Source organism: Myotis nattereri, assembly GCF_964212035.1.
Source record: "Myotis nattereri genome assembly, chromosome: 5".
Lineage (NCBI taxonomy): Eukaryota > Metazoa > Chordata > Mammalia > Chiroptera > Vespertilionidae > Myotis > Myotis nattereri.
The window spans coordinates 10,626,191-10,653,814 of NC_138080.1; the positions used below are offsets into that span (position 1 = coordinate 10,626,191).

Sequence of the window (27,624 nt, forward strand, 5' to 3'; positions counted from 1 at the left end):
TGGAAGCCCAGAACATGGGGAACACCAGGAATGCTGGGAATCATAGTTTTGGTGGCAGATGGATCTCCTAAACACTAGAGCAGTGGTTCTCAACCTTCCTAATGCCGCGACCCTTTAATACAGTTCCTCATGTTGTGGTGACCCCCAACCATAAAATTATTTTCGTTGCTACTTCATAACTGTAATTTTGCTACTGTTATAAATCGTAATATAAATGTCTGATATGCAGGATGTATTTTCATTGTTACAAATTGAACATAATTAAAGCATAGTGATTAATCACAAAAACAATATGTAATTATATATGTGTTTTCCGATGGTCTTAGTTGACCCCTGTGAAAGGGTCGTTCGATCCCCAAAGGGGTCGCGACCCACAGGTTGAGAACCGCTGCACTAGAGCAAAGTGAGCCTGGAGCAAGTTACTATTGCAGTGGGGGATGGAGGAAAAGCAAAGGTGAGAGACATAAGTAAAATCAGAGTGTCTAGGAAAAATTAAAGGGAAGCTATCCTAAAACTTCCAGGAAATCTCCACCAATGAAGCAAAGGAAAAAAACATGCCTCTATTATTCTGTGAGCAACAAACCAAACTGAGTTGGGGTCTCAGACAGTTCTCATATGATTGCAAAGACAGACAGAAACTCCTGGATTGGAGAGGGCTCCCCTGAGGGCTCCCAGATTGGAGAGGGTGCAGGTTCGGACTGAGGGACCCCCACAACCCCCAGTGCACGAATGTCGTGCACCAGGCCTCTAGTATTGTAATAACTATGTATGGTACCAGGTGGGTACTGGAAATATTGGTGGGAACACTCTTTTTAAAAAAAAACTATTGGGGGGGTAATGGGGGGATAAAGACACATATGTAATACCTTAATAAAGAAAAAAATTAAAAATAAATAAATAAACTCATTTTTAAATATGTTTTTATTGATTTTTAGAGAGAGAGGAAGGGAGAGGGATAGAGAGATAGAAACATCAATGAGAGAGGAACATCTTCAATCAGCTGCCTCCTACATGGCTCCTACTGGGGACTGAGCCCACAACCCGGGTATGTGCCCTGACCAGGAATCTAACCGGTGACCTCTTGGTTCCTAGGTCAATTCTCAACTGCTGAGCCACACCAGCCATACACTTTCTAAAGTATATGATTGTCTAATCACTATGCTGTACACCTGAAATTAATATAAAATAATGTTGAATATAAACTGTAATTGAAAAAATAAAAATAAAAATTTTTTAAAAAGGGAGTCAAATTGATGCTTAGCAGACAAGTACTCCTTGAAGCCCTTTAAATCTGCTCTGGCTTTCCTCCTTTGACATGTAAGTACTTTTAATTTTCCATAGAGTTGTAGAAGAAGAATAATTACATCCATGAGTATGAGTATTTATTAAATGAAAGGTGACTAAAAATAGTAACACTTTCTCAGTGTGTGCTTAGTGAACTTTTCTGGAACAGAGGCAATAATTGAAACTACTTTTAAATAATGGTTCTTGAGCTTTTGAAGTGAACCTGTTATATTACTTCTTTTTTAAGATTTTTTTATTGATTTTTAGAGAGAGAAACATCATATGACAGTAAAACATCAATCAGCTGCCTCCTGCATGCCCCCTCCCTGGGAACAAGCCCACAACCTGGGTATGTGCCCTGATCGAGAATTGAGCCAGCAACCTTTTGGTCCATAGGACAACACCCAACCAACTGAGCCACATTGGCCAGGGCTGACCTCTCCTTTTTCATAAACGATGTCTTTTTTGTTGTTGCTGTTAACCCTTACCAGAGGATATTTCTTCCATTGATTTTTAGAGTGTGGAAGGGAGGGAATGAGGAAGGGAGGAGAGAGAGAGAGAGAGAGAAAGAGAGAGAGAGAGAGAGAGAGGGAGAGAGAGAGAGAGAGGAGAGAGAGAGAAACATCGATGGGAGAGAAACATATCGATTGGTTGCCTCCTGCATGCGCCCTGACCCAGCCAGGGATCAAACCTACAACCCAAGTATGTGCCTTTGACTGGGAATTGAACAAAAGACCCTTTAGTTCACAGACTAACGCTATAATCACTGAGCCCAAATCAGCCAGGGCAACAATGTTTTATAACAAGGTAAGTTTGTAAAAAAGTTACTGTGTTAATTTAATTGTGATTGAAATTTTAATCAGTTATGTTTTCTTATTTTTAAAACTTACCCCTTTTTTCCAGAAGTATAGCTTTGAATTTTAAAAAAATATTTTTCAAATATTATTAAAAAATAAAATGTAGATTTATTATCATTCAGCTATGACAAAGCCAACAGATCAGGAGAGGACTGCCACTGAGAAGACAGAAGCAGGAGGCAGGGCACACCATGCAGGGCCACTCAGGGAGGCACGAGGGTCAGTCAGGAGGCAGAGGGAGCCAGGGGGAAATGCAGGCAAGTACTTCTACTGTGGTTTCTGAAAGAAGGACTGGGCAAGGCAGGGTAGGCAGGCCTGTGTTGGGCTAGTTTGAATAATTTCAGCCTGCTTTGGGACATAGGGGTGGCCTGTGGTGATCAGGACACATAGTAGCCCTGAGTGTGAGAGCCTGGTAATGGAGAGGTGGTGGGTTTGTGGGTTCTGGATTCATTGATTTGCACATGAAAGATGCACTAACAGGTGAGTCCTTCACTATCTCTAGGAATTAGCTAGGCCTGGGAGGGACAGGCCCTCTAGAGTCAGCCAGGACCTCGCTGTCAAAGCATCAGAAACCCAGGTTTCATAAAGCTTCTCATTGGCTGAGTACTCCCAGCCACCTGCTCACCCTCTCTGACCCTCATCCATAAAACATGATTCTTCACAAAACCTGCCCTTCATGGGTGGTACAAGACTCAGTGAGCTAATCCATATGCTTCTCAGCCCAGTACAGGGCACAGATTGAGACAAACAAATGCAGCCTCTGCAGTGACCCAGGGAGATGGACCATAGCTCAGAGAAGTTAGGGCTCTGGCCAAGGTCACTCAGCAAGAACAATTAGACCAAATCCCTGGTGGCCTCTGGAATCCCTGAGAAGAGGTGCCAGGCTCCTCAGCAGCTACCTGTTCCCAAGGAGTCACTGAAGCCCAGGGACCAGGGTGGGCAATGCCTGCAGCCCAGAACTGCCTCTACCTGCCCTCCCTACCTAGGCTCCTGGAAGCCGACTCCAAATCAATGCGCTCCATGAATGGCTCCCGGCGGAACAGCGGCTCCTCTCTCGTATCCAGCTCCTCCGCCTCCTCTAACTTGAGCCACCTGGAGGAGGACACATGGATCCTATGGGGCCGAATCGCCAATGAGTGGGAAGAGTGGCGGCGTAGGAAGGAAAAGCTGCTTAAGGTGGCAGGGATGGTGGAGGTGGGTGGGCGGTGGGAGGGCCAGCAGGGACAGACAGCAGGTCACACTCCACCAGCACCAGGGCCCCAGCACAGGCAAAGGGACAGAAGTGTAGTTGTGCAAGCACTTTCAGGGGGCCTTGCCAGGGCAGGGGGAGGGAGGGAAGAGAGTGTGAATGGGGCTGGCCAGGTAAGTAGCTGTCACACTGACGTCTCAGGCACCTATTTGTTTCCTGCCCCACTATGTTCTGTGATAAACTGGGGAAAGTACATTAAGCAGTGTGGACTCAGTCTGCAGTGCAAAGGCTCTGCAGAGCTCTGAGCCACATGCATGGCATAGGCAAGCCCCATCTTGGGGGCTAGACTAGGTAACCCTGGGGAGACTGCACTGGGACAGCATCCAGTCTGGCCTCCTGCTGCCCACCCTGTCCCCAGGAGCTTATCCACAAGGGCATCCCGCACCACTTCCGGGCCATTGTGTGGCAGCTCCTGTGCAGTGCTACAAACATGCCAGTCAAGAACCAGTACTCAGAGCTGCTCAAGATGTCCTCGCCATGCGAGAAGCTGATCCGCAGGGACATCGCCCGCACCTACCCAGAGCACGAGTTCTTCAAGGGCCAGGACAGCCTAGGCCAGGAGGTTCTCTTCAATGTCATGAAGGTGAGGCCCCCACTGCTGAGGACCCCCCAACCCTACATGAAGAAGCACTGTCCACATTGGCCTGCTGTCACTGAGCCTGGCAGGACCCTGCCCTGACACTCACGTTCCCTTACAGGCATACTCTCTGGTGGACCGAGAGGTGGGCTACTGCCAGGGCAGTGCCTTCATCGTGGGCCTGCTCCTGATGCAGGTAGGTGGCCTGGGGCCAGGCTATGGCAGGACCCAGCCCATCTAAGCTGTGCTTCCAGGAGGTGGACAAAGCAGAATGTAACCCCCTATCCAGTGGCTCCACTGTCAGAGCCTACCCCTGCGTCCCACTGTGACCTCTGACAGTCCCCAGGCCAAGCCCCAGTGGGTGAGCACAGACGGGCTGGCTGCCTGTTCTGTCCACTGTACTGTCCAGGGTCTAGAGGGGCAGGCCGTCCTCCTCGGTCACCTCCCAGGGTTGGACAGGGAATCCCAACAGGGAGCTTAAGTTAGCCAGTGTGGAGTTCGTGGGGCTGGGGTTTTGTCCAGAGAATTCAGCAGGCTTAGGAAGAGGAGAACAGGGACACTGAGAGTGGACCAGCTGGTGTCCCAACCATGGGCTCTGGAGGTGGCCAGACCTGGGGATCAAGTACCTGCCAGGTGGCCTTTGGTAGGTGACTTCAGCCTCAGGAGATTTTCCATCAGTAAACAAGAGTGACCAGAGGTTCATTGTGAGAGTTCAGACAACCCACACAGTCCACGTTCATTAAACTTAAATAGAGCAGAAACAGGCCTAGCACAGTATTCCAGGTCCAAAAGAAGAGCAGGAAGCGTCCCCTTCCCACCCTGCCCACACTCAGCCCCTGCCCACCTGCCCATCCCTCAGATGCCGGAGGAAGAGGCTTTCTGTGTGTTTGTGCGGCTGATGCAGGAGTATCGCCTTCGGGAGCTCTTCAAGCCCAGCATGGCTGAGCTGGGGCTCTGCATCTACCAGTTTGAGTACATGCTGCAGGTGAGTGGGGCCGGGGTGGCCCATCACCACCCACTCCTCTGCAGCCCACAGCCATCCCAGTGGGTCTTTTTAACTGAAAATTCCAGGGCTGAGAAATCATATCCAGAGATCCCAGCTCAGAAAGGGGCTCTAGTCCCCAGGGAGCCATGTGGCATTGCCCCCAAGCACACTTCCAGGGATAGGACAGAGCCAGGCATTTATAGTGGGGGCTCCTGAGAGCTCTGGGCTTCCAGAGTCCAAGGGCAGAGGGGTCAAGGTGGCTTTTGCCAGACACACCCATAACGCCTTCACTGTCTGTTCCCAGCGTGATATGGCAGAAGGAGGGAAAGTGTTGTCTGCCTGCCTTTGATGATTACAGGAGAGCCACAGACCTTTCTGTTTATAAATAGCAGTCCCCACAGGGCACAGAGGCCACTCTTGGCTGGCAGACACTTTCCCTGTGCATGCAAGGGAAGAACACACACACACACACACACACACACACACACACACACACACACACACGGCCTGCTCCAGAAGTCTGTCACAGGTGGGGCTGTGAAACTGCACAGCAGGTGGGGGTGAGGGTTGAAGGGGAAATGGGAGGTAGGCTCTGGGATAAGCCTGGTCATAAAAGCCCCATTCCTCAGGCCCGGAAAACCGGGAGGTGCTGTTGGTCAAGGGGGCCTGGTAGTGCCAACAAGCAGGGGGCCAGGGGCTGCAGAGAAGTGGCCCTGCCCAGGCTGGGTAGCTGAGAGCCCCTACAGCAGAGTAGCCGGACAGTGCCAGGGAGCTCCTGGGTCTGCAAGGAAGCCTAGGGCAGGTTGCGGGAAGGGGCACCAGAGGCCCTTCTTCCAGTAAATGACATCAAGGGGGTCCTAATACTTTCTCCAGCTTATTTCCCCAGTTTCTGTCACTTTTCAGCAATCTGAAGTTCAGGCCAATCAGACCGGCATCCCCTGAGCATTGCTGGGCACAGAGCATCATGAGGGGGCAGCGGGGAGACACAACGACTTGCAAGTCAGGGAATACAGGTTGACCAGCAGTAGGTTTACACTGCGCCCCACCGCTCACTCTCTGAGTGACCGTGAGCAGTTAAGTAAACCCACCCCAAGCCTCAGAAGCTCCCTGTCAGGCTGATCATGAGGATCCTATGAGCAAAAAGGAGAGCAGATGGGCCACTTCCTACCCAAGGTGCACATCCTGCACCCATGAGCTGCTGCTATTCCTGTCACCCCTGCCTGTGTCCCCACCTCATGCTACTCAGAGTTCTGGAATATTTCAGCCTCACCCAAACACAGTGCTGAGGGCACACAGAGGAAGGGACCCAAGGGCAGACCAGAGAAGGCTTCCTGGAGGCAGAAGCACCGAGACTCAGCACTTCCAGGTGGAAGGAGCCTGTGGGCATGGACAGCTGTGCCTGGTGCCCACAGGCTCCTCCTCAGTGCTGGGCCTCCTCCTCTGACCCCTCAGGAGCAGCTCCCGGACCTGAACACTCACTTCCGCTCCCAGAGCTTCCACACGTCCATGTACGCCTCGTCCTGGTTCCTCACACTCTTCCTGACCACCTTCCCACTGCCTGTTGCCACTCGTGTCTTCGACATTTTCATGTATGAGGTCAGGACCCCTTCACCCTCTTGCTCTCCCAGAGGCCCCACACTGGAAATAAATTTCAACCAAGGAAGGGCCAGGGTTTGGGGAGGGATCGGAGAAGCACTGTCCCCACTGCCTTTGCAGGGCCTGGAGATCGTGTTCCGGGTAGGCCTCGCCCTGCTGCAGGTGAACCAGGTGGAGCTGATGCAGCTGGACATGGAGGGCATGTCCCAGGTGGGCCAGGGGCCCAGGAAGGGTGGGATTGCCCCCCACCCAGGGTAGGTGAAGTGAGACGCTTGGAGTTCCTGAGCAGCCTGATCCTTTTCTATCCCCTGTGACCCCTGAAGCCTCCCTAGAGAACCAGGCTGGGCACTAAGGAGCTCCAGGCTCTGCCAGACAAAGTACAGGGCCAGCAGCTTGACAGTGGGGAGAGAGGAAGGCCCAGGCCCTGGCTCTGGGAGGTTTCACACCTCCCCCCTTTCTCTTGCCCCCAGCTTTGTGTCCCCCAGAATTTTTGTGGTAAATAATTATACTAGCCAAACCATGGGGCCTTGGGTGTGGTTTTTGGCCTAGGAACTGGGCCAGGTGAGGACAAAGGAGGGAGTGAGGGTTCTGGGCAGCCTCACTGGCCTATCCAACCCTGGCTTCCCTGCTTCTCACTGCCATGTCCCTACCATGCAGGCCCCTGCCCCCTCCCAGTGTCCTCCAGCTGGTACTTCAGAGAAGAATACACAAAGGCCACAGTTGTGTCCACAGACACGAATGTTCATTGTCTGCAGCTGCTAGAGCGGGCCAGCTGGGCTGGGGAGCAGGAGCCAGCATGGCCCCAACCAATAGCAAGCTGTGTCCACCAGTGGCTCACACTTAACCCTTTATAGAGGCCCCAGGCGAGCAGACCCACTGAGGGGTCTTCCCTCCAGGTTGCTCCTGGCTGTCCCAATTCTACAACCTTTTCAGTATCCTCTCACCGCCCTGGGTGCAGCACGCCTCCCCCCTCCTCTAAGAAGGTGCCCTGTGCTCAGACCCTACCTCAACCTACCCCCAGGCCTTTGCCCTCAGGAGCTCCTGCAGCCTGCTTTCCCCCTGCAAACTGAAGTCCTGGCTGCTGGCAGCTTCTCTCCAGATGCCTTCTCACACTCACTCACTTGCTCCACAATGATGGAGCACCCACAACAGGCAGGCCAGGCACTGCACTGGGTACATGGTGACATCCCAGGCAGATCTGCTTCTGCCCTCCCTCCCTCCTCCAGGGCAATGAGCACAGCAGGCACAGAGGGGCTCAGGCGCCCCCCTACACACCCTTATAATCAGTGACTGCCTGTGTTCCCACAGTACTTCCAAAAGGTGATACCCCATCAGTTCGACAGCTGCCCAGATAAGCTGATCCTCAAGGCTTACCAGGTCAAGTACAACCCTAAGAAGATGAAGAGGTCAGTACCCAGCAGCCAGGGCGCTGGTGGAAAAGAGGTCCCTGGTGGTGGGATAGTGACCGTGTCAGCCTTCTCCTCTGCAGGCTCGAAAAGGAATATGCAGCCATGAAGAGTAAAGAGATGGAGGAGCAGATCGAAATCAAAGTGAGTTCCTGGGGAAGGGGGACAGGGACCAGAGGCCCTTGGGAGCTTCCATCCCAAGGCAAGAAGTGGGTGGCCACTAGGGGGCAGCCCTGCCCAGCACATGAGGCACACCAGACTGCCCTGAGGCTCTGAGGGGTTGACTCTCTGTGTGAGCGAGGGCTCACCTGGTGCTGGGGACACAGAGGTGGACAAGGTGGACGTGGCCTTATGGGGCTCCTATTGCAGTGAGAAGACAGTCAGTGAACCAATAAGTATAGAGTATGAACTCTAGAAAGAACTCTGGATAAAATGTGTAGGGGAGATTGCTGCATGTCCAGGGAACTGAGTGCTAAAGGCCCAAGCAGCCGCAGGCCTGAGGGGCTAGAGCAGCCGTGGGCAAACTACGGCCCGCGGGCCGGATCTGGCCCGCTTGAAATGAATAAAACTAAAAAACAAAAAGACCGTACCCTTTTATGTAATGATGTTTACTTTGAATTTATATTAGTTCACACAAACACTCCATCCATGCTTTTGTTCCGGCCCTCCAGTCCACTTTAAGAACCCATTGTGGCCCTCGAGTCAAAAAGTTTGCCCACCCCTGGGCTAGAGGAACATCAGGAATGCTGCCCTCAAGGTGGGAGCCCCGAGGTCAGGAGTAAGGGGGAGCCCCGAGGTAGGCGGGGGCCATATGCAGGGAGGATAGGCCAGTGTACTGCACTCATGGCTCCCTGGCTCCCCCTGGTGCCTGGCCAGCCAGCCCTACTAGGTTTGGGGGTACAATTCTGTCATCAACTCCAATATGTGGGGTTATTCCCCACACCACCAAGCAATTTTCCAAAGCCAGCTGGGTGTCCTACAATTCAGCTCAATTCTGACACCAACTACTTGGAGATGATGTCAGATCCTACAGGTTAAGGGCATTGTCTCACAAGACTGCCACTCCCCCCTTCAGAAGCCAGTCTCAAGTCCAGATTGTCACCTATGCTTCTGGCCAGCTGGCTGTAGTTCACAGGTTCCTGTGATTCCCTTCTCGGGTTCGATTAATGTGCTAGAGTGGCTCACAGAATTCAGAGAAATATTACTACTAGATCACTGGTTTGTTATAAAGGATTTAGCTCAAGAACAGCCAGATGGAAGAGATGCATAGGAACAGGTTTGGGGACAGGGCACAGAGCTCTCTGCCCTTTCCATTTATACCACACTCACAGAACCTACAACCATTCATCAACCTGGAAGCTCTCCAAACCCCATACTGTGGGGTTTTATGGGATTTCATTACACAGGCATGATTGATTACATCATTTGCCATCAGCAATTTATTCAACCTCCAACCCATCTCTTCTCCCTAGAGAGCTGGGGATAGGACTGAAAGTTCCAACTCTCTGACACATGGTTGGGTTCCCTGGGAACCAGCCCCCATCCTTAGGTGGCCAAGGGACTTTCCAAAAGTCCTCATTAACATAACAAAAGACACCTGTATCTCTCTCCTCACTTAGAAAATTCCCAGGGTTTTAGATCAGGGGTGGGCAAACTTTTTGACTCAATGGGTTCTTAAACTGGACTGGAGGGCCGGAACAAAAGCATGGATGGAGTGTTTGTGTGAACTAATATAAATTCAAAGTAAACATCATTACATAAAAGGGTACGGTCTTCTTTTTCAATAGTTTTATTCATTTCAAACGGGCCGGATCCGGCCCGCGGGCCATAGTTTGCCCACGGCTGGTTTTAGATGCTCTGTGCCAGGACTGGATGGAAGACCAAATATATATTTTTTACTATAAATCATATCACAAGGGGTTTTTTGAGTGTGCAGAGTCTCTGAACCCAGTCTTCCCTCCTCTCCCCCTGCTTTCATCCCTCCACACGTGATTTTAGTTATTCATTCAACAAAAATTTATTGAGCACCTACTTTGTGCAAATCACAGCAGAGAGTGAGGGTCCTCAGTCCAGTGGGGGTAGGGGGACAGACATAAATACAAACCCCAACACAGCCTGGCTCTGTCCTCTGTCTATAGACTGGCAGACTACCACAGTGGCTGAGACTGGAGTCCCGCAGACCAGGGTTCAAATGCCAGCTCTACCACAGACCAGCTGTGTGACCCGGGAAAATGAATTCACCTCTCTGATCCTCTCAGTGTCCCCTTCTGCAAAATGGAAATGATACTTACTCTATTGTTCAATTTATTATTATCACCACCACCACCACTATCATCATCATCCCCTCATCCCCACATCCTCTAGAAAGGCAAAGGCAAAACCTAGATTAGAATCCAGTCCTGCCACCCATGCCTGAGTGGGAAAGAGAGCATCGTTGTTCTGTCCCTGGTTGTAGGATTTCCAGAAATAGTTTTGTGTCTTGAATTTTTTAGCATCTCTGTTTCTCAGAAGTGGCACCCTGACTGATGCACTAGTCCAAGCTGTGTGTGTGTGTGTGTGTGTGTGTGTGTGTGTGTGTGGTGTCTTATACACAGACAAGGCCTGCTCCCATCTGGTGACTATGAGGGCTCAGCATTAGGTAGGTATACAGCAGACCATTGGACCACATGTTCAGCTTGGAAATTTCCCATGAGAGGAGGTCTTAAAGGATTCAGGCAGGTGCCTTCTCCCTTAGCCCTGTCTTTTGCTCTTTCACCTTTAGCCTGTTTTAAAATATACCTGGGATTTGTTTTAACTGCCTTTGAAAGAAGAGTTTATTACAGTTTCAAAGAGGCAGGGCACACCAGGCCATGAAAGGCCATATGGGGAAGCATTAGAGTTGGTCAGGAGGCAGAGAGATCAAGGGGGAAAATAGGGGCCAGAGCCTTTATTGTGGTTTTCAAGCAAAGGAATGGGCAAAGCAGGGTGGGCATGTTTGAGCAAGTTTAGGATTGACTAGTTTGAATAATTTCAGGGGCTACAAGAGTGGTCCCTAGCTGTCCTGTGACAATTTCAGAAGGGAAATATTGGCTTATATGTGAGAATTAGATAAGAAAGGTGTGTATTTGGAGGGGTGGGAAGGGGCACACTGTGGATTGGCTGGTTTGCCTTGTCAAGCAGGTTGTTTACTATCTGTAGGAATTAGCTAAATCCTGGGAGGGGCAGTCTCTCCAGGATTAGCAAGGCCTCAGGATGTCCAAGCATCAAAAATACAGAAAAAAAATGTTACGCTCTTACTAGTACATAGCCCCCCAAGTTTTTGCGCTTTCTCTCTCTCTCTCTCTCTCTCTCTCTCTCTCTCTCTCTCTCTCACACACACACACACACACACACACACACACACACATACTTTCCCTTTGGAGTAAGCAGGAGCAAGGTGAGTTGTCTGCAGGGCACATTCAGCTCCTCCAAGGATGGCTGTGTTTATGCCAAAGAAATCCAAAGGTCATGGGTCAAGACTCTGGGCTCCAGATCACTTTGAGGGACAGAGACCTGCCCTCTGAAACAGCTTGGGAGGCTCAGGCAAAACGCTGCCTCATTCCAACTCAGTTTCCCCATCCATGATATAAATCAAAGGTCAGCAATCAAGTCTGCCATCTCTCCGAGCAGTTGCTTCATAGGAAAACCTAAAACCACAAATATCTAACCAGAATCCATGAGCACAGGATGGAAGACAAAAGCAAAGGAGATGGCCTCCCCCTGGCTGGGGGCAAGTAACGATTGTTGGGCACAGCTAGCTGGCTGTCAGTGGGTCACAAAGATGTAGTTGCCGAGCCGAAGGAAGTATGCGTGTTCAGCAAGACCTCCTACCCTGGACCCAAATTCTGAGAGGAGTTTGTCAACTGAAAATTGAACTCTGAGGCTGGAGGCAAAGTAGTGAAGGATGGGGCCTGTCTGATAGCAGCTTCCCCCAAAATGCAGAAGCCTTTGCCCTGTGGGAAGTGGACAGGCCCGAGCATGGAGTACTAGCAGATTCCCAAGGAGGGCATGGGTACAGACCCCCCAGCTCACACACATTGTGTATCCACAAAAGTGCTCGCATTATTTTTACTGAACTAAGGCTTATTTAAAAAAAAAAAAATCTGCCCAACTGGCATGGCTCAGTGGTTGAGCATCGACCTATGAACCAGGAGGTTACAGTTCGATTCCCAGTTAGGGCACATGCCCAGGTTGTGGACTCAATCCCCATTGCGGGAGCGTGCAGGAGACAGCCGATCAGTGATTCTCTCTCATCATTGATGTTTCTATCTCTCTCTCCCTCTCCCTTTCTGAATCAGTAAAAATATATTTTTTTAAAAATTTAATGGGCCGTTCTGAATGGGAATTGGCCCTGTTTTTTGGGATCATTGACCAAAAATGTAAGCCTCTGGGAGTTGGCCTATCCCCTTGGGGAATAGACCTCTGTATAGAAGTGGAAGGCAGGATCTGATATGCTCTCCCCTCTCCCCACATAGAGGCTTCGAACAGAGAACCGACTTCTGAAACAGCGGATTGAGACCCTGGAGAAGGTGAGGGGTATGCCACCTGCCTGTCAGACACTGAACTCTCCAGGCTCCAAGCAGGACTCAACAGCCAGAGGGCCAGCAAGCCTCCTGCCCTAGGCCTTACCATGAACCCCACTGATATTTGAGCTGCCATATAATCTGACCGTGGGGAAAATTAGCTTGGAGCTGGAGGTTGAGTGATAACCTAGTTAAGTCCAATCACCACAACCCATTTGTGTCCGGTGCCCTCCAGGGCTGTCTGGGTGGAGAGGAGGAGGTAGAACTGCTACTTTGACTGAGATGCCTGGAACTGGGCCACAAGACACCCCACCCTGTAATTTGAAAGCCTTGCCCTCAAAAGGAAGGAGATGGGAGTAAAGGAATAGGGGGTGTTCTTGCCACTGGATCCATGATGGGGTGCCACAACCTTGACCATGGCCCCAATCTTGTTTTTAAAAATGAAAGTAGAGTTGGAGGCCCCTCTTTCTGCTCTACCCTCATTTTCACTTGACCCTGCATGGACCACAGGTTGTCCACAGGATTTTATTGCCCTTGCCCCAAAGCCTCCATTCTTGTTCAGCCTCCAAATCAAAGTTGCTGAGTTTTCCCAGTTGGCCTTAGTTGGCCCCAGTCGTGAGCCCAGCTGACTTCCCACTCAGCTCACACACAGACCCCTCTCCTGGAAGGAACTGGCTCTGGCTTTGGTCTTCCTCCAGGTCCTGTCATGCTGGTTTTCTGGTTCTCAGGTTTCACTCCTGTCTCCCCTGCTTCTAGACATAGTTCACTGCGTTAGTGACAAGTGGTTCTTGTCTGTCTCTCCCCCTCTCCTGTCCCGCACCTTCTGCTCTGCCTCCTCCCCCTGTTGCTGGGAACTCCCTCGCCGGGTAGGAGAGCGCTGCTCTGGCTGATAGGTTAATCCAGGTACTGTAGCTTTTCTTCTGACTCTCCTGTTTCCATCCTAGTCTCTACACATGACAGCCAATACTGCCTCCTCCCTGGTTGCTGCCATGGGTGAGGGGGACAGGCCTGGCACGATGCATGGGGGTGGCTGGGGACTGCTTCTCAGGAAAACAGAGGTTCCATCTAGAGGAGGTGGCTGTGCGTGTGCAAATGTGGCAACTGAGGGTATGTCTCTGTGTCTGTGAGTGTGTGTACACACACAGGGACACAAAGTTTCCTCCCTCCAGGACATACAGGTGGGGACCTAGGAGGGCTCAGGGAGCCTGAGGGTGCATCAACAGCAGGCCTTAGTGTGTGCATTGCTGAGCCTCCCCCACCCACACATATACACCATCCCTTCTGGCCTTTCACACTCTCTGCTTCCACCTGCAAGGCCTGCCATCTTCTCTCATTCACCTGCTTCTGCTGCTGCCTTATCTTGAATGGCTTTATCTGGAAGCTTACGCCTGCCACCTGGTGGCTCCAAGCATGGAATGGGGGGGGACCCACATTGGGTGGGGTGAGGGGATGAGGCTGGGTGGGGTAGATCAGAACTGAGGAAGGCCAGGGGAGAGGCATATTCCACCTCCCAACCCTGCCCTGGGGAGCCAGGCCTCAGCTGCCCCACCCTCACCAGCAGAGCCTGAGCTCTAGTGTGCCATCACCCTGGGTAAGGACTTGCTTCTCCTCCCCTGGGACAGAGGGCAACAGCCAGAAGTCAGGAGGGGACAAAGCCGTCAGCAGCCCCAGCCTGTGGCTCCGTCTTCATTTAAGCGCCACAGAACTTGGACCCCGGGGTTGAGAACCGGTGTCTTCCTCCAGGCTCCTCCTGGTGTCCTGTACCTGCCTACCCCTCACCCTTGTTCCAAGGTCCCGTGGGCACCCCATCCCAGACTCTGAGTAAAGGAGGCCTCACCCCTCTCCCACTACTCCTCTGCCCCCCTTGGGACTCCCTCTAAGGTGGGCCTGAGGCAGGGCCTGGCGTGTGAGCAGAGGGTCATGCCCTATCCTCCATCGACTCAGGGACAGGTGACACGGGCACAGGAGGCTGAGGAAAATTATGTCATCAAGCGGGAGCTGGCGGTGGTGCGGCAGCAGTGCAGCTCAGCAGCAGAAGACCTGCAGAAAGCTCAGAGCACCATCCGGCAGCTGCAGGAGCAGCAGGTACCAGCAGGCCACCGTGGTGAGGCCACACTCCAACCCCCCGCTTGGGTGGGGAGAGCACCCAGAGCTCAGTGCATACTCTCCCCCAGCCCCACCCTCAACAAGCAACCCCTGACCCGAGGGAGAATATGGTTTCCATGTTCCACCACCCTCGGGGGTGCTTGGCAGGGCCCTCTTCCTGGCATAGGCATTCAACCTTGACTGATGGGCCTGTGATTCCTTGGTGTCTCCCCAAGGTCTTCGGAGATACTGGGCTTCCCCAGGGGTCAACCATGAAGGGTAGGAGCTAGGATGAGGGACAAGGGAGTGGGCTCCCTTCTCCAGTACCCAGGACTTTGCCCTCTCAGAGGAGATTCTGGTCTATGCCCACTACGCTGAACTGGCAGGGTTGGCATGAGTGGGCAGTGCAAGTCTGTTATGGGGTCTTGAACTCAGTGGTGGGAAGGACTCACAGGCTAGAGCACTGTGCAAAGATCTGCAGAACCTTCCTTCAGATTTACCCAGCAGGCTTCTTCCTTATCTATTGACCTGCCAACGGCTGCAGCCCCCAAGTTCAGAATGCACATGTGCACACATGCCCTGGACGGACAGAGAAAGATGCTGTAGGTTCCCTGGGCCCCTACACTACAATCCAGACCTGATCCCAACAAAGCCTGGCAGTGAAGTGGGCTCCCTGATTTGGAGAAACCTCAGGTGTCAAGAAACAATGGATGGAGAGAAGGAAGGGTAGTTCCCTGGGAGGACCTCTCACCCAGGCCTGGAGACCTTGGCTCAGGCTTTAGTTCAGGAATTTAAGTTGATTCTTTGTCCCTGGAGACAGGGACAGAGAGCTTCGCCATTTCTCACCTGTGTCCACCTCCCACCCCTCACCTGCCAGTGCTGTGGCCCCCAACTTGCTCTGAAGCAGCTGGGCCAATGGGGAAACTGGGGCTGGACTCATCCCACCACTGGCATGATGCCCTCTTTCAGGCTAAAGAGACACCTGCCACTCCTGAACTCTGTCCTTTAGGAGATGCAGAAATGGGTGAGGCAGGTAGTGCCATAGACACTGGCCCTTGAGCACAATCTCCTTGGGTGTGAGCAGAGACTGGCACCCTTGGATGTCAGAGGCCCAAAGTGGTCGAGGGCAGCAAGCAGGCCTGGGTAGCTGGACAGGAGGCCAGTGGAGGGGGGGGGGGGGTGGTAGTAGAGGGCAGGGGCCACCTTCCAGAGAATGCCCTGCCAGGCCACCAGGGCAGTGAAATGGGGACCCAGCAAACTCTTTTCCCGTCCTTTCCTGTTTAGATATGGGGGAAGAGAGAGGAGAGAGGTGAAGAAAGAGGGCCCAGAGTGCCATAGCCCTGAGCCCCACCCTCTCCACACCCACCCCAGCAATCCTGGGAACCAGCCATTAGCATCCCTCCGGGAGTATCCTGAGACCATGGAAGGTCCCCTTCAGTAGGTTCCCTCTGTGTGACTTTCTCAGGAAGGAGACTAGGCCTGGTCATCAGGGTCCCCGTGATGGGGTTCCACTCTCCTCCCATGAAGGCAGAAGGCACAGGAAGAGGATCCAGTTTTTCTCCTGATTCCTCACTTTACCCACAGCCTGAGCCCCCTCCCAGCCCTGGGGCTCTGGAGAGTAGGAGGCAAGTCCTGAGCTCACAGCCAGCTGGCAGGAAGGCTGCCCACCCTCCAGCTGCAGCCTGGGAACTGATGCAGCTCTCCATCTGTCCCCAGGGTAACCCTCGCCTCACTGAGGACTTTGTGGCCCACCTGGAGACTGAGCTGGAACAGTCAAGGCTGCGGGAGATGGAGACACTAGGGGCCCTACGGGAGATGCAGGACAAGGTTCTAGACATGGAGAAGGTGCAGCTGGGCAATCCGGTGTTTGGGAGACTCTGGGGGAGGGAAGGTGGGGTGATGCATGCCCTTAAGGAGGTACATAATCAGTCCTGAACAAGGAAAAGGGGCTGCCAGGGGAACCATGGGGGAGTGTCCTGGGATCAGATCATCCTGCTTCAGTAGTCCCAGGAAACCCAAGATTGCTTCCCCTATGGTCTCTACGGGAGGGTCTGGGCAGATAGGAAGTGGGCTGCTCACCCCTAGGACCTTCCCAAGTCCTAAAGACACACACACACACACACACACACACACACACACACATCAGGGCACGTCCACCATCATGCACCAGGTAGAGAAAGCAGTGTACTGGCTTTCATGGGCTTCCTGGACAGCCTGTCCTACCTGTGTGTCTCTCCACCCCGCCCCCGCTGCCCCCCCCCCCCCCCCAGGCTCTAGTTTCCAGGAGGGAAGGAAGGGAAGGGAAATCCCAGGTCCAGGCTGCTCACCCCACCTGAACCTCCATGGAGACTTCACCAAGGGGGAAATTAGGGGCCACCCTCTCCTGCCTGCAGCCCTAAAGGGGACCCCAGGCCTCCTGGGTCAATCCCCAGCTGCTTTCACACTGACTATTGACTCAGCTTCTACAAAGCTGCCAAAAGAGGGCAGGCAGCAGGACATAGTCACTCTGGCAGAAGCCGCCCACCCACCTGGAGCCTGCACTACTCTGGTGCCTCCCAGGTGTCTCTGCCACAGCCCTCAATCCCCATCAGCTACCCAAGAGCTGGGCTTCCCTCCACATTGGAGGGAAATGTGTACCCAGTAGATCCTGGCTCTCTCCCCCGATTCTGACCCAAACAAGGGTCAGTGAGGTCCCAGGGTGGCAAACTGGATTTTGTTCCCAAAGGCCAGAACACAAATCTCTCATCCCTGACCCTTGGGAAGCCAAGACAGGGCCTGGGCTGACCCTAAGTGGGTTCCCAGGAAGAGGGGCTACCTGGGAAGGAGTGGGTACAAGGTGCCAAAGTCCAGTCTTCTCAGCTTCTGCTGGGGCAGGTCCTGGCTCTGGCCCCATAGGAGTGGATCTCAGATTCCCAGGTGGGAAGGCACTGGTCCCAAACCCAGCCTGCCTGGTGTCCTCAGCAGTAAGATTTATGGTGTTGCCCTAAGCCAGTCCTGTGAGAGAACAGGTACTGTGTTTATAGCCATTTTATTTTTATTGATTTTTAGAGAGAGGAAGGTGGGGAGAGAGAGAGACAAACATTGACATAAGAGAAAAATCTATGAGGGGTGCAGGGTGGAGGGAGTCAATGAGGAAAAAGGGGGGAACATCTGTAACACTTTTAAAAAAGAAAGATAAATCTGTTGCATGTACCCCAACTGGGGTTGGATCTGCAACCTGGGTATGTGCCCTGACCAGGAATCGAACCCACCACCTTTTGGTGTACGGGATGATGCTCCAACCAAATGAGCCACACCGGCAGCCATTTTATAGGTGAGGATCTACAGCTGGGGCCACAGAGGTGGATCTGTTCCCAAGGGCCTCTCCCAGCTGGGCTACCCCAAGTAGAGCCCACAAGAAATAAGGGAAGGCATCTTGGCCTACAGGAAGGGGATGCATGGCTACCAGCTGCCCTAGGCTCTGACCACTCCTGTCCCCCTCAGAGGAACAGTTCACTGCCTGATGAGAACAACGTGGCCCAGCTACAGGAGGAGCTAAAGGCACTCAAGGTGCGAGAGGGCCAGGCAGTGGCCTCTGCAAGGGAGCTGAAGCTGCAGCTGCAGGAGCTCTCCGACACCTGGCAGGTGAGGCCCTCGCCAATGGACAGGAAACTGCGGGACAACCAGGAGGTCGGCCACCCTCCATGCTTAAGAGCCCCTGGCTGACCACCGGCCTCTCTTGGCAGGCCCATCTGTCCCGCGGGGGCCGCTGGAAGGAGTCCCCACGGAAGCTGGTCCTGGGCGAGCTGCAGGACGAACTGATGAGCGTGCGTCTGCGCGAGGCCCAGGCTCTGGCCGAGGGCCGAGAGCTGCGGCAGCGCGTGGTGGAACTCGAGACGCAGGTGGGCCGCAGCCGCCCTCTCGGGGTCTTGGTGTTCACGGCTGCTTCCTCGGGTAGGCCGTGACCCCCGCCCGCACGTCCTCCCTCCTCCAGGACCACATCCACCGCAACCTTCTGAACCGCGTAGAGGCAGAACGCGCGGCGCTGCAAGAGAAGCTGCAGTATTTGGCTGCGCAGAACAAGGGGCTGCAGACACAGCTGAGTGAAAGCCGCCGCAAGCAGGCAGAGGCCGAGTGCAAGGTGCCCCCTTCCCGGATCCCGCCTTCCCACCCCAACCCCTGCCTGCCTCGCTCTTGACCAGCCTTCTTCCCACTGCCCTCAGAGCAAGGAGGAGGTGATGGCGGTGCGCCTGCGAGAGGCGGACAGCATGGCTGCGGTGGCTGAAATGCGGCAACGCATTGCAGAGCTGGAGATCCAGGTGAGGGGGTGGGGTGGGATGAAGCGTGCTCCAGGCCTGGATGCTGCCTGACCCCCTGTAACCTGGCTCACCCACAGAGGGAGGAGGGCCGCATCCAGGGCCAGCTGAACCACTCAGACTCTTCGCAGTACATCCGGGAGCTCAAGGACCAGATAGAGGAGCTGAAGGCCGAGGTGAGCGCGGGAGGGACCTGAGAGCCCTGCGTATCCTCATTTGGTGTCCAGCCAGAAGTCAGTGTCTGCCTGGGGTGCGGGAGAGGAGGGTGCCCAGGGACAGGTGGGTCCACACATCCAGTTGCCGTCCTGCCCCAGGTGCGACTACTGAAGGGCCCGCCATCCTTCGAGGACCCACTGGCCTTTGACGGGCTACATCTGGCCCGGCATCTGGATGAGGACTCACTGCCTTCGTCCGATGAGGAGCTGCTGGGCATGGGCGTGGGCGCAGCACTGCAGGATACACTCTACCCGCTGTCCCCCCAAGACGCTCGCTTCCTCCGCAGTCTGGAGCGGCCAGCCAAGGACAGTGAAGGCAGCTCAGACAGCGATGCCGAGGAGCTGGCCACACCCTACAGTCAGGGCCTGGACAATTGAGGCCCTGCCCTTGAGCCTAGAGCTGGGGGTGGGGGAGGGCCTCCAGGGCCACACTTAAACTCCAAACCCACTCCAAGGGACACAGCAGGATGCAGAGGGTAGAGCTGGAGCCTGAGGATCCTCAGGGTACCTGTCATACCCACCTTCCCCAGCACTGTTTAACCATCTTGGTCAGTACCCCTCTAGGCCCAGTTGCCTGGAAATCTGCCCCTCTTAACAGAAAGGGCACGAGAGGACACAGAGGTCCCAGGACTGGTAACAGAAAGCTCCCTCCTCCCACCAGGCCTGGGTAACAGGAGGGTAGCCCTGCTGGGAAGGGCCAACGAGCTGGAGGAGGCCTGAGGAAGAAGGGGCCACTCTGGGCTGGATGTCAACACCTCACAATGTTCCTGGGGATCCCTGGCTTCCAGGGACAGATGGCCAAGCTGGGCTTTACTGCCTGATGCAGGCCTCATGGCCCAAGCAGAAACCAAAGTCCCCCTTACTGTGTACAGGGTCACCTGGGGTGTGCACAGCCTGAGGAACCAGGCCAGGACAGTGCCTGTCCCTGCTTCTTGGGAGGAGGCGGGCCAGAGCAGCTGAAAGGATGTCATGAGACCCAGGTCCCCAGTGCCCCTACATCTTCCTCTGTGAAGCACCTCATCACCCCATCTTGACCAGTGATGGAAGGGCTCCGCCACCCAGACTAGCCTCCTCTCCAGGGGTCCCCAGCCTCCACTTCCCTTTCTTCCCTGGGTTCCCCAGCGCCACCCTTTTGCCAGGGCCAAGCCCCAGGAGAGGAAGCTGCCCAGAGGAGTGGCATCCCCATGCCTCCTTCCTCATGGTGGTCCTGTGGTCTCTGCAATCAGAGCCAAGAATGGTGCCAAAGTCCAACAATGCTCCCCCAGACCCCTTCCCTTTCAGGGCCTTTTGACTCCTGGGGCTCCTGGAGCCTGAAGCGGCCTCCTCAGCGCCTCCTGGAATGGGGATTCATGCTCAGCCCCTCACCCCTTCCCATTTGCCCACTTCTCAGTGTTACAAAGCCTGGGGACCAGGGTGGGCATCGCGGGGCTCTTCCATGTGCCTCTCACACTGCCCACCACCATTTTGCACACTGCCTGTTCACACTCCACATGTCGCCCAGGTGGGGATAGAAAATAAAGTGTATTTACACAGTCACAAACAAGGGACACTGAGTAAGGGGACTGCAAACAGCCTCAGGGCCACAACCCCTTGCCCAGCTTAAAACAATAGGGAGAGGAGCAGGCTATCCTTGTCCTTGGGAGCCTCCCAGAAAGGTAGAGGTTATAGCAGGATAGCAGGGGTGCCAAAGAAGTGCCCAGGTTGGGGTGCAGCAAGAAGAGGAAGGAGCATTTGCTGGTTCAGAGTGAGCAACTGTGTGAGGTTTGGGAGAGATGGTTAGTATGGGGGAACAGGTCACAGATGGACCCTGATAGCCTGATATTTTCACAAGGGTGGCTCGAGATAGTGAGGACAAGGGGCATGATTTCTCTCCTGGGTGACCCAGCTTGGGCCTCCCCTGAGAGATGTGGAGCAATTTGGGGTCTCGGAATCTGATTGTGTTCATTAAGCCATACTTCCTGAGGCCCTCCTGGTGCTCTGCCCTGTGTCTGGCTCTAAGGGATCCCCAGGGTAGTGAAGGTGACAAACACTGGTATGGGAGAAGGAGTTGAGCCTTCATGCTGATGTGACAAGTGGTCAGTAGATGAGTGAGCAGGAAGATCAGGGAAGGCTTAAGCATAAAGGCAAGACATGGCAGGGACCAGCAGGAAGCACATGATAGAAGGAACAGGAGAGAGTTGGCATGGCCAGATCAGGAAGTGGTTTCTCTAGTCAGAAGCCAAGTTTGCTATTTGAACTGAGGGCAGTGGGGAGCTATGGAGAGCTTAGGTGAGGGGAACACCATCAGATGGACCATAGTGTTGGGGTTCAGTGAGGAGGCCAGGACAAAGACCAAACTGAGCCGGGCAGTGGGGAGAGAGAATATGAGCTCCCCTCAAGGAACCAGGACTGCTGAGCAGCAGAGCAGGATGCTGTGATGCACTGGGACAGCCAAGTTCCGTATATTGTCCCATCACTTAACAAACAGCTCCTGTGGGCCCATGCACCATTCCCAACATACAGAATTAACACTGAGACCCCCCCAACAGTTACTCTGTTTCCTGCTTTCATAGGGTAACTCCACCCCACTGGCTTCCCAGGTGGGGTAGGGCCCCAGGGGAAACTGAGGTTCTGCCCTGCTCCCTCTTGGGGCTGGCCCTGAGGTCCTGACTGCACAGTAGGTAAGAAGCCAGCACCCACCTGTGGGTTTGTCTCACATTCTGGAAGGAAAGACTCATGGGTCCTTGCCAGGGCTCAGCTAGAAAGAGAACCTCTGTTTTGCCAGGGAACTCGACCTTGAATGAGGGAGCATGCTGTGTGCCCTCAACACGTTGACTCTCAGGGGTGGAGGTGGTAGGGTCCTGCTGGGATAGGGCCAATTTCTCCTCAGACCCTAGGTTGGGAGGTCACCATATCTGGGGTGGGGACAGGCAGAACTGGGTGATCTGTGTCTGACAGGAGCCTGGCTGCAGGGTGGATTATGAGGACTGGGTCTATGGGCACAAAAAGGGCTGAGGACCCAGCGAGTCCTGCTCTGTCCTTTTACCTGCCCTGGGGATTGTGGTCCTTGCCAGGCCTCCATCATTCTTGGTGTGAAGCAGGAAACCCTTATGGAGGGAGGAAAGGCCTGGGAGTGTTTCCTGAAGGAGCACTTAGGAAAGAAGGGCCTGGGCTGGGGCTTGAGGAATCCAGGGTCAGGGTGACTGGGTTATGGGAGGAAGGGCAAGGAATTATGATCAGGGGAGACAAATGAAGATATTGGTTGGCTCTAGTGAGGACCCCTGGTTTGGGGAGAATACCCTAAGTTGGGAGGGTAAGTGAGGTCCCTGGGTTGTGAGCCATAAAGGGGCATGGTGAAGACTCCCTGGTCTCCTACCCAGCGTTGGAAGAAGTTGCCCTACAGGCACCTCCCCATACTGTCCCAGGAGGGTCCTGCTCCCTATAGGAGGTCCTTTTGAGGAGGTCCCTGCACTGCAGCCTCCTGGGTAAGCAGAGGGCAGTGTGCCCTGAGTAGGGAGTCCCCAGAGGAAACAGAGCAATCCCCCTCTCCCTCCAACACACCGGGGCATGCAAGGTAAGGGGGTGCACACTGGGAGGAGGGGCCCTCCGACCCCCAGCGAGCCCCTCCCACGTGTCTTCTCCCTCTCCCAGGAGTTGCTGGCTCCCCTGGCCCAGTGTGGGAAGAGCTTGAACGCACTAGTTCACCCATTGGGACCCTCCTAAAGTTTCCAACATTAGTCAGATGGGGAAAAAACCTACATTCACGCACATGGGTGGGTGTGCCTGGCTAGACCACCCTTGGCATCGCCCAGTCCCACCACAGCCTCAGCCTCATCCCCCCCACCCTCCCGCAAAGACAAAGACGCACAGGCGGCAGTGTCCTGGCTTTATTGCAAACTATACACATGGGATGGGGGCTAGGCTGAGTAAGGAAGCGGGGCTCCTGGGGAGCGTGTCCCAGGCCAAAGGGGCGAAGCTCGAGGGGAGGGCCTTGGCAAAAGGTGTGGGTGGGTCGCGAATTTGGGCCAAAATTCTACGGAGACCTGGATTCCAGAAGGAGGAGACCAGGGACCAAGAGGTGTAACGGGAGGGTCGGATGCTAAGGCGGGGGTGGAGTGTGGTGGGCGGAGTTAGAAGAATCTGACTCAGTGGAAGGTCTCCACCTCCACGACGGTCCAGTCACCCTGCGGGGAAGCCACGTCGTCCGGGGAGAAGCTGGTGACAGAAGTGATACTGGCGCGGGACTCGTCCAGAGGAGACAACAGTTCGGCCCAGCGACCCAGTTCAGCATCGCTGAGCGCAGTCCGGGCGCCGCCCGCGCTGCCACCACCCCCAGCGCTCCCGGGGCCACAGCCGCTGTCGCCAGGGGCACCTTCCGTCGCCGCTAACAGCAGCGTCCGGCTCAGCAGGTGCTGCACGACGCTCGCCTGCAGAGCCCCCAGTGGCAGCTCGCCCAGGCGCGCTGGCTTCACGCCGCGCGAGGCCACCCGTGTCCCTGTCCCGGCCGCCACCTTCCCACCACCCGCGCCGGGTCCGGGCCCGGGATCCAGCGCTCCTTGGGCGGCGGTCGCCGGCTCAGGCCTTTCAGCCTCGTAGATTGTGCACAGGCCGTCAGCAGAGCCAGGCCCAGCAGCTGGAGGCCAAGGCAGGGGCACTCCTGCAGCGAGAAGAGCCAAACTAGCCAGAGGGAGCGATAAGCCCCGCCCGCCCCGCCCCGTCCCTCAGCTCCGCCCCGGCCCCAACTGCCCGCCCCGAGCGGCGAAGCCTCGCCTTCCACCCGTCCGTCTACATTCCAGCGCCTTGCCCCGCCCACAGCTCCGCCAGGTCCCAGAGGCTGCTCACCCGGGGTGCGGCGGGCGGCCAGCGGCGGAGCGGGCCCTCGGCTCCAGGCGGCCGGATGGCAGGCGGCGAGCTCCGCGTCGGCGGGTGGGGAGGCTGCGGCGCCCTCCGGCCCGCTGTCGTAGCCGCGCAGCTCCTCCGGGGTGCTCGTGGCGCTGCTGCTGTGGCCCGCCAGGTCCGGGCCGCTCAGAGTACTGGACGGGCTGCGCGAGGGCGGGGGCGGCGGGGCCGAGGCCAGCGCCAGGGTCAACCGTGGGCCCGGGATCGGGGCATCGGGACCCGGGGTTGGGGGGCGGCGTGGAGTCTGAAGAGGGGGTGAGGCAGGGGGAGAGGGAAGGGCCTGCAGAGGGGACAAAATTAGAGAAGGTGGGGCCGGAGGAGGGGGCGTGGCCATTGGAGGGGGTGGGTCTTGCAGAGAAGGCAAGGCCAGAGTTTGGGTTTGCACAGGGGCCAGAGCCAGGAAAGGATTGGACCGAACAGGAGTAGCCTGCAAAGGTGGTGAGGCCAGAGAAAGTGAGACCTGTAGAGGGGACAGGGTCTGAGAAGAGGGAGAAACCTGTAGAGAAAGTGTGTCCAGAGAAGATGGACTCTGTGGAGGGGGCGTGTCCAGGGGAGGGGCTTGCAAAGCTGGTGAGGCCAGAAAATGTGGGGCCCGTAGAAGAGGCAGAACCAAAGAGGGAGCGGCCTGAAGAGGGGGCGTGACCAGAGGTGGGGTCTGCATTGGAGGCGTGGCCAGTGAAGGAGGAGCCTGCGGAGGGGCTATGGCTAGAAGAGGGTCCTGCGTGGGAGGTAAAGCCAGTGTGTAGGCCGAGGGCTGAAGATGGGGCGGAGACAGAGGACTGGCCAGTGCGGGGGGAGTGGTCAGCGCAGAAAAGTCCTGCAGAGGGGCTGTGGCTAAGGGAGAGGGTAAGTTCCGCAGAGACCTTGACTGAGAAAGAGGGACTCGTGGAGGGGGTGTGGCTGGTGGTGTGGTCAAGGGAGACGGGAGAGTCGGAGGAGAGGGCAAAGCCGGAGAAACCTGGGTAGGGGACGTACTCTGCAGAGGAGGTGAACCTGAAGGAGAGACTGGAGCTAGAAGAGTGGCCGTGGGAGAGGCGGGTGCCTCTGGAAAGGATGTACTCAGGTGTGTGAGTGGAGTTTGCAAAGGGGGTGTGGCTGGCGGAGAGGGGAGGTTCTGCAGAGAGAGTGAAGCAGAGGGAGGCGGAGCTAGCGGAAAGGACGTGGCCAGAGGACCCGTAAGCGCCTGCGAAGGCGGCGTGGCGGGGGGAGATGTGAGGGGTGTGTCCCGCAGAGTAGTGGCTGTGATAAGGACAGGCGGTGCCAGCTGTGCGGTCTGAATCCGTGGACATGAAGTGGCCAAAGGGGGAGAAAGGCTCTGCAGGATGGCTGCGCCCTTCCTTGAGGGTGCGGCCTGTGGGGGGCGCAGAGCCTGCAGCCCTTTCGACTTGGCCTGCGAGGAGCGCCCCAGGGCCCGGGGTGTTCCACCCAGCGAGGCCGGGGAGCGGGCTGGGGAGGACAAAGGGGTGGCGCTAGAGGCCAGGAGGCGTGAGGCTGGCCTCTGGAGGCCCCCGCAGGAGCTGGGTCGTCTCCTGGCAGCAGGGCTCGGCTCCACGGTGCTGCGCTCCGGGGCATTGCTCACTGATTTCCTGGGGGCTTCCGCCAGGGGTCGTTGCCGGGCATTGGAAGCTGCCCGAGGGAGTCCCACATCAGCACCCCCACCCCGAGACCGGTGGGAGATGGCTGGGAAAGGAGCGCCTGGGGTGGGACCGGAAGAGTCTAGGGACAAAGCAGAAGGCAAAGGGGTCATCGATACTTACAGGCTGGTCCCCCTCACTGCCCAGGAGCCCCACTCCTCCCCAGATCACGAACCTCTCCGTGTCTCCACACTCAGAGCACTCATTCTGGGAGTTTCTGGGGTTTTTCCTCTGCCCCTAGGTTCCTCAGCTGGGAGCCGGAGTCCTTTCTGCCCAAGAGGGCCTAGCCTGAGGGTGGGGAGGGCATGCTCAGGGCAGAGCCCACCTCCCCACCCCATGCTCCCCCTTTCCTTTTTGACCTCCAAAGTTCACATTTTCTTCTTCATCTGTGAAATGGGACACATGGACCCTTTGCAGCCTTAGAATGGCTTTCACCCAATTTGCACCCGGTCATCTGCAAGTGTGCCCACATCCCAATTCATATGTAAAATGATTCCAGAGAGTGACACTGACCCTTACCTAGGGAGGCGAGGAGGGGGCGAGGAGGAGGGGGCGGTGGATCGGGGAGTTACCTGGTGGTACCGCTGGCTCGTCCAGGGTGAGAGATAGAGCCTGGGTCAGGGATCTTGGCAGGGGTCCGCTCCCCTCTCCCCGCCGCTGCGAGCCTCGTGGCTGCCCGGAGAAGGCCTAGTTAACAGCGCGCCCCAGGAAGTAGAGGAAGTCTGATAGCTCAGAAGGAAAGAGGTACAGGGAGATGGGATCGAACTCGGAGAAAGAGGCTAGGATACCTGGGTTGCTGGGGCTTGTCCCGGTGCTCCGCGTGGGTTCCACCGCGGAAGTAGCTTCAGAAAGTGCGGCTGGCCGGGCGCCGGCCCCTCGCTCGGCCAGGGGCCCTCGCCCCGCAGCTCCCCCTGCTCCCAGAACTCTGAGGGCCGTGGGGATTACTGGTGGAGGGGGTCGAGGAGACGCTGGGGGCCTGGGGGTTTTCCGACGTCCCGGAGGGTGAGAAGCCGTCGTCCGCGCAGCGGCCCCTGCCCTGGCCTTGTCTCTCTTGTCCATCCCGCACCTGATGAAAAGACGGCGTCCCGCTCTTGGACCATTATGCAGCCTGCAGGAACCTGGCTTCTGGCACCTCGTTGACCCTTCCCCAGCGTCGCCACCCACGGCCTCGATCCACTTCCCTCCCACCCACCCACCCACTCACCAGCCCAGCTGCTCAAGGTTGCCCCCAAGTCCTACCCCCATCACCCTCCTCCAGGCCCTGCCTACCCCAGCCCATCCCCCTTGTCCTGTCTCGGCTCCCTTTCAGAACCCGAGATCCACGCCCCTACCCCTCGCTCCCTAGGGACCCAGACGACCAGCCTCTGGGACAGGGGGATCCCACAGGCTCCAGATGGGGTGGGGGGACGGGAGCGCACACCCGGGTCCCCTCGCCAGCCTCGAGGGACGCCAGCACCTGCCGGGAGGAGGAGCGGCCCCAGCCGCCCGCGCACCAGCTCGGAGAGACAAAGAACCGCGTCCGGAGCGAGATGCCCTCACCCAGCCGGGCTGAGTCCGCGCCGCCCACTCCACCTGCTAGTGCCGCACTCACCTCCGACTCGGCCTCCCGCACATCCACGCAGGGTCGCCTGGGGTGGGGTTGTACGGCAGCGAGGAAAGGGGGCTGCGGGGCGGTGGCGCCCGGAGCCGGGCCCGCCCCTCGACCGCGGGCTCAGAAGACGAGGGGCGCACGCGCCAGATCCAGCCCAGGAAGGTGGCGGGAGCGCGCCGAGGGTTAGGGAGAGGCGCGCATTGGAGGGAGGGGAGGCTACTCCGCGCGGCGCAGGAGCACGCCGAGACCGAACCCGAGGGGATGGGGAAGGGAGGCGGGAATCCCGCGAGGTCACGCATCTGGCCTCCCCACCACAACATGCACAAGGCCCTGGCAACCAGGGGGCCGGACCGCACCTCCGGCCCCATGGGCCAATCCGGCAGTTCAGTGTCCCTGGTCTCTGTCCTGGCCTTTGGGACCTACGGGGCAAG

The 27,624-nt window shown here is 56.1% G+C and overlaps 2 protein-coding genes across 7 annotated transcripts in view; one reads left to right on the forward strand and one right to left on the reverse strand.

Moving 5' to 3' along the window:
- The window catches only part of EVI5L (ecotropic viral integration site 5 like), a 33,506-nt gene extending 12,871 nt beyond the window's left edge, over positions 1-20,635 (forward strand). For 2 of the 6 annotated variants that reach the window (XM_081091539.1, XM_081091538.1), the window contains exons 3-20: positions 3,128-3,317; positions 3,749-3,973; positions 4,089-4,163; positions 4,827-4,952; positions 6,405-6,548; positions 6,669-6,758; positions 7,857-7,954; positions 8,038-8,098; positions 12,448-12,501; positions 13,366-13,398; positions 14,440-14,580; positions 16,297-16,425; positions 18,064-18,204; positions 18,306-18,461; positions 18,554-18,700; positions 18,783-18,878; positions 18,956-19,051; positions 19,190-20,635. In XM_081091539.1, coding sequence (XP_080947665.1) covers positions 3,128-3,317; positions 3,749-3,973; positions 4,089-4,163; positions 4,827-4,952; positions 6,405-6,548; positions 6,669-6,758; positions 7,857-7,954; positions 8,038-8,098; positions 12,448-12,501; positions 13,366-13,398; positions 14,440-14,580; positions 16,297-16,425; positions 18,064-18,204; positions 18,306-18,461; positions 18,554-18,700; positions 18,783-18,878; positions 18,956-19,051; positions 19,190-19,468 — 2,281 coding nt within the window. In that variant the 3' untranslated portion in view covers positions 19,469-20,635. Of the gene's footprint in view, positions 1-1,241; positions 1,318-3,127; positions 3,318-3,748; positions 3,974-4,088; positions 4,164-4,826; positions 4,953-6,404; positions 6,549-6,668; positions 6,759-7,856; positions 7,955-8,037; positions 8,099-12,447; positions 12,502-13,365; positions 13,399-14,439; positions 14,581-16,296; positions 16,426-18,063; positions 18,205-18,305; positions 18,462-18,553; positions 18,701-18,782; positions 18,879-18,955; positions 19,052-19,189 lie in introns of all 6 variants that reach the window. The other 4 variants (XM_081091543.1, XM_081091541.1, XM_081091540.1 and 1 more) reach the window with 4 other exon arrangements.
- Positions 20,636-22,941: 2,306 nt separating this feature from the next.
- PRR36 (proline rich 36) lies at positions 22,942-27,203 on the reverse strand. Its single transcript, XM_081091544.1, has 6 exons — positions 27,194-27,203; positions 26,391-26,668; positions 26,175-26,274; positions 25,778-25,890; positions 23,912-25,684; positions 22,942-23,726 (listed from the first exon to the last, which is right to left on the reverse strand). The coding sequence occupies exons 2-6, from the start codon at positions 26,659-26,661 to the stop codon at positions 23,215-23,217; spliced, it is 2,769 nt and encodes a 922-aa protein (XP_080947670.1). The 5' UTR covers positions 26,662-26,668; positions 27,194-27,203; the 3' UTR covers positions 22,942-23,214.
- Between the last annotated feature and the right edge of the window lie 421 nt (positions 27,204-27,624).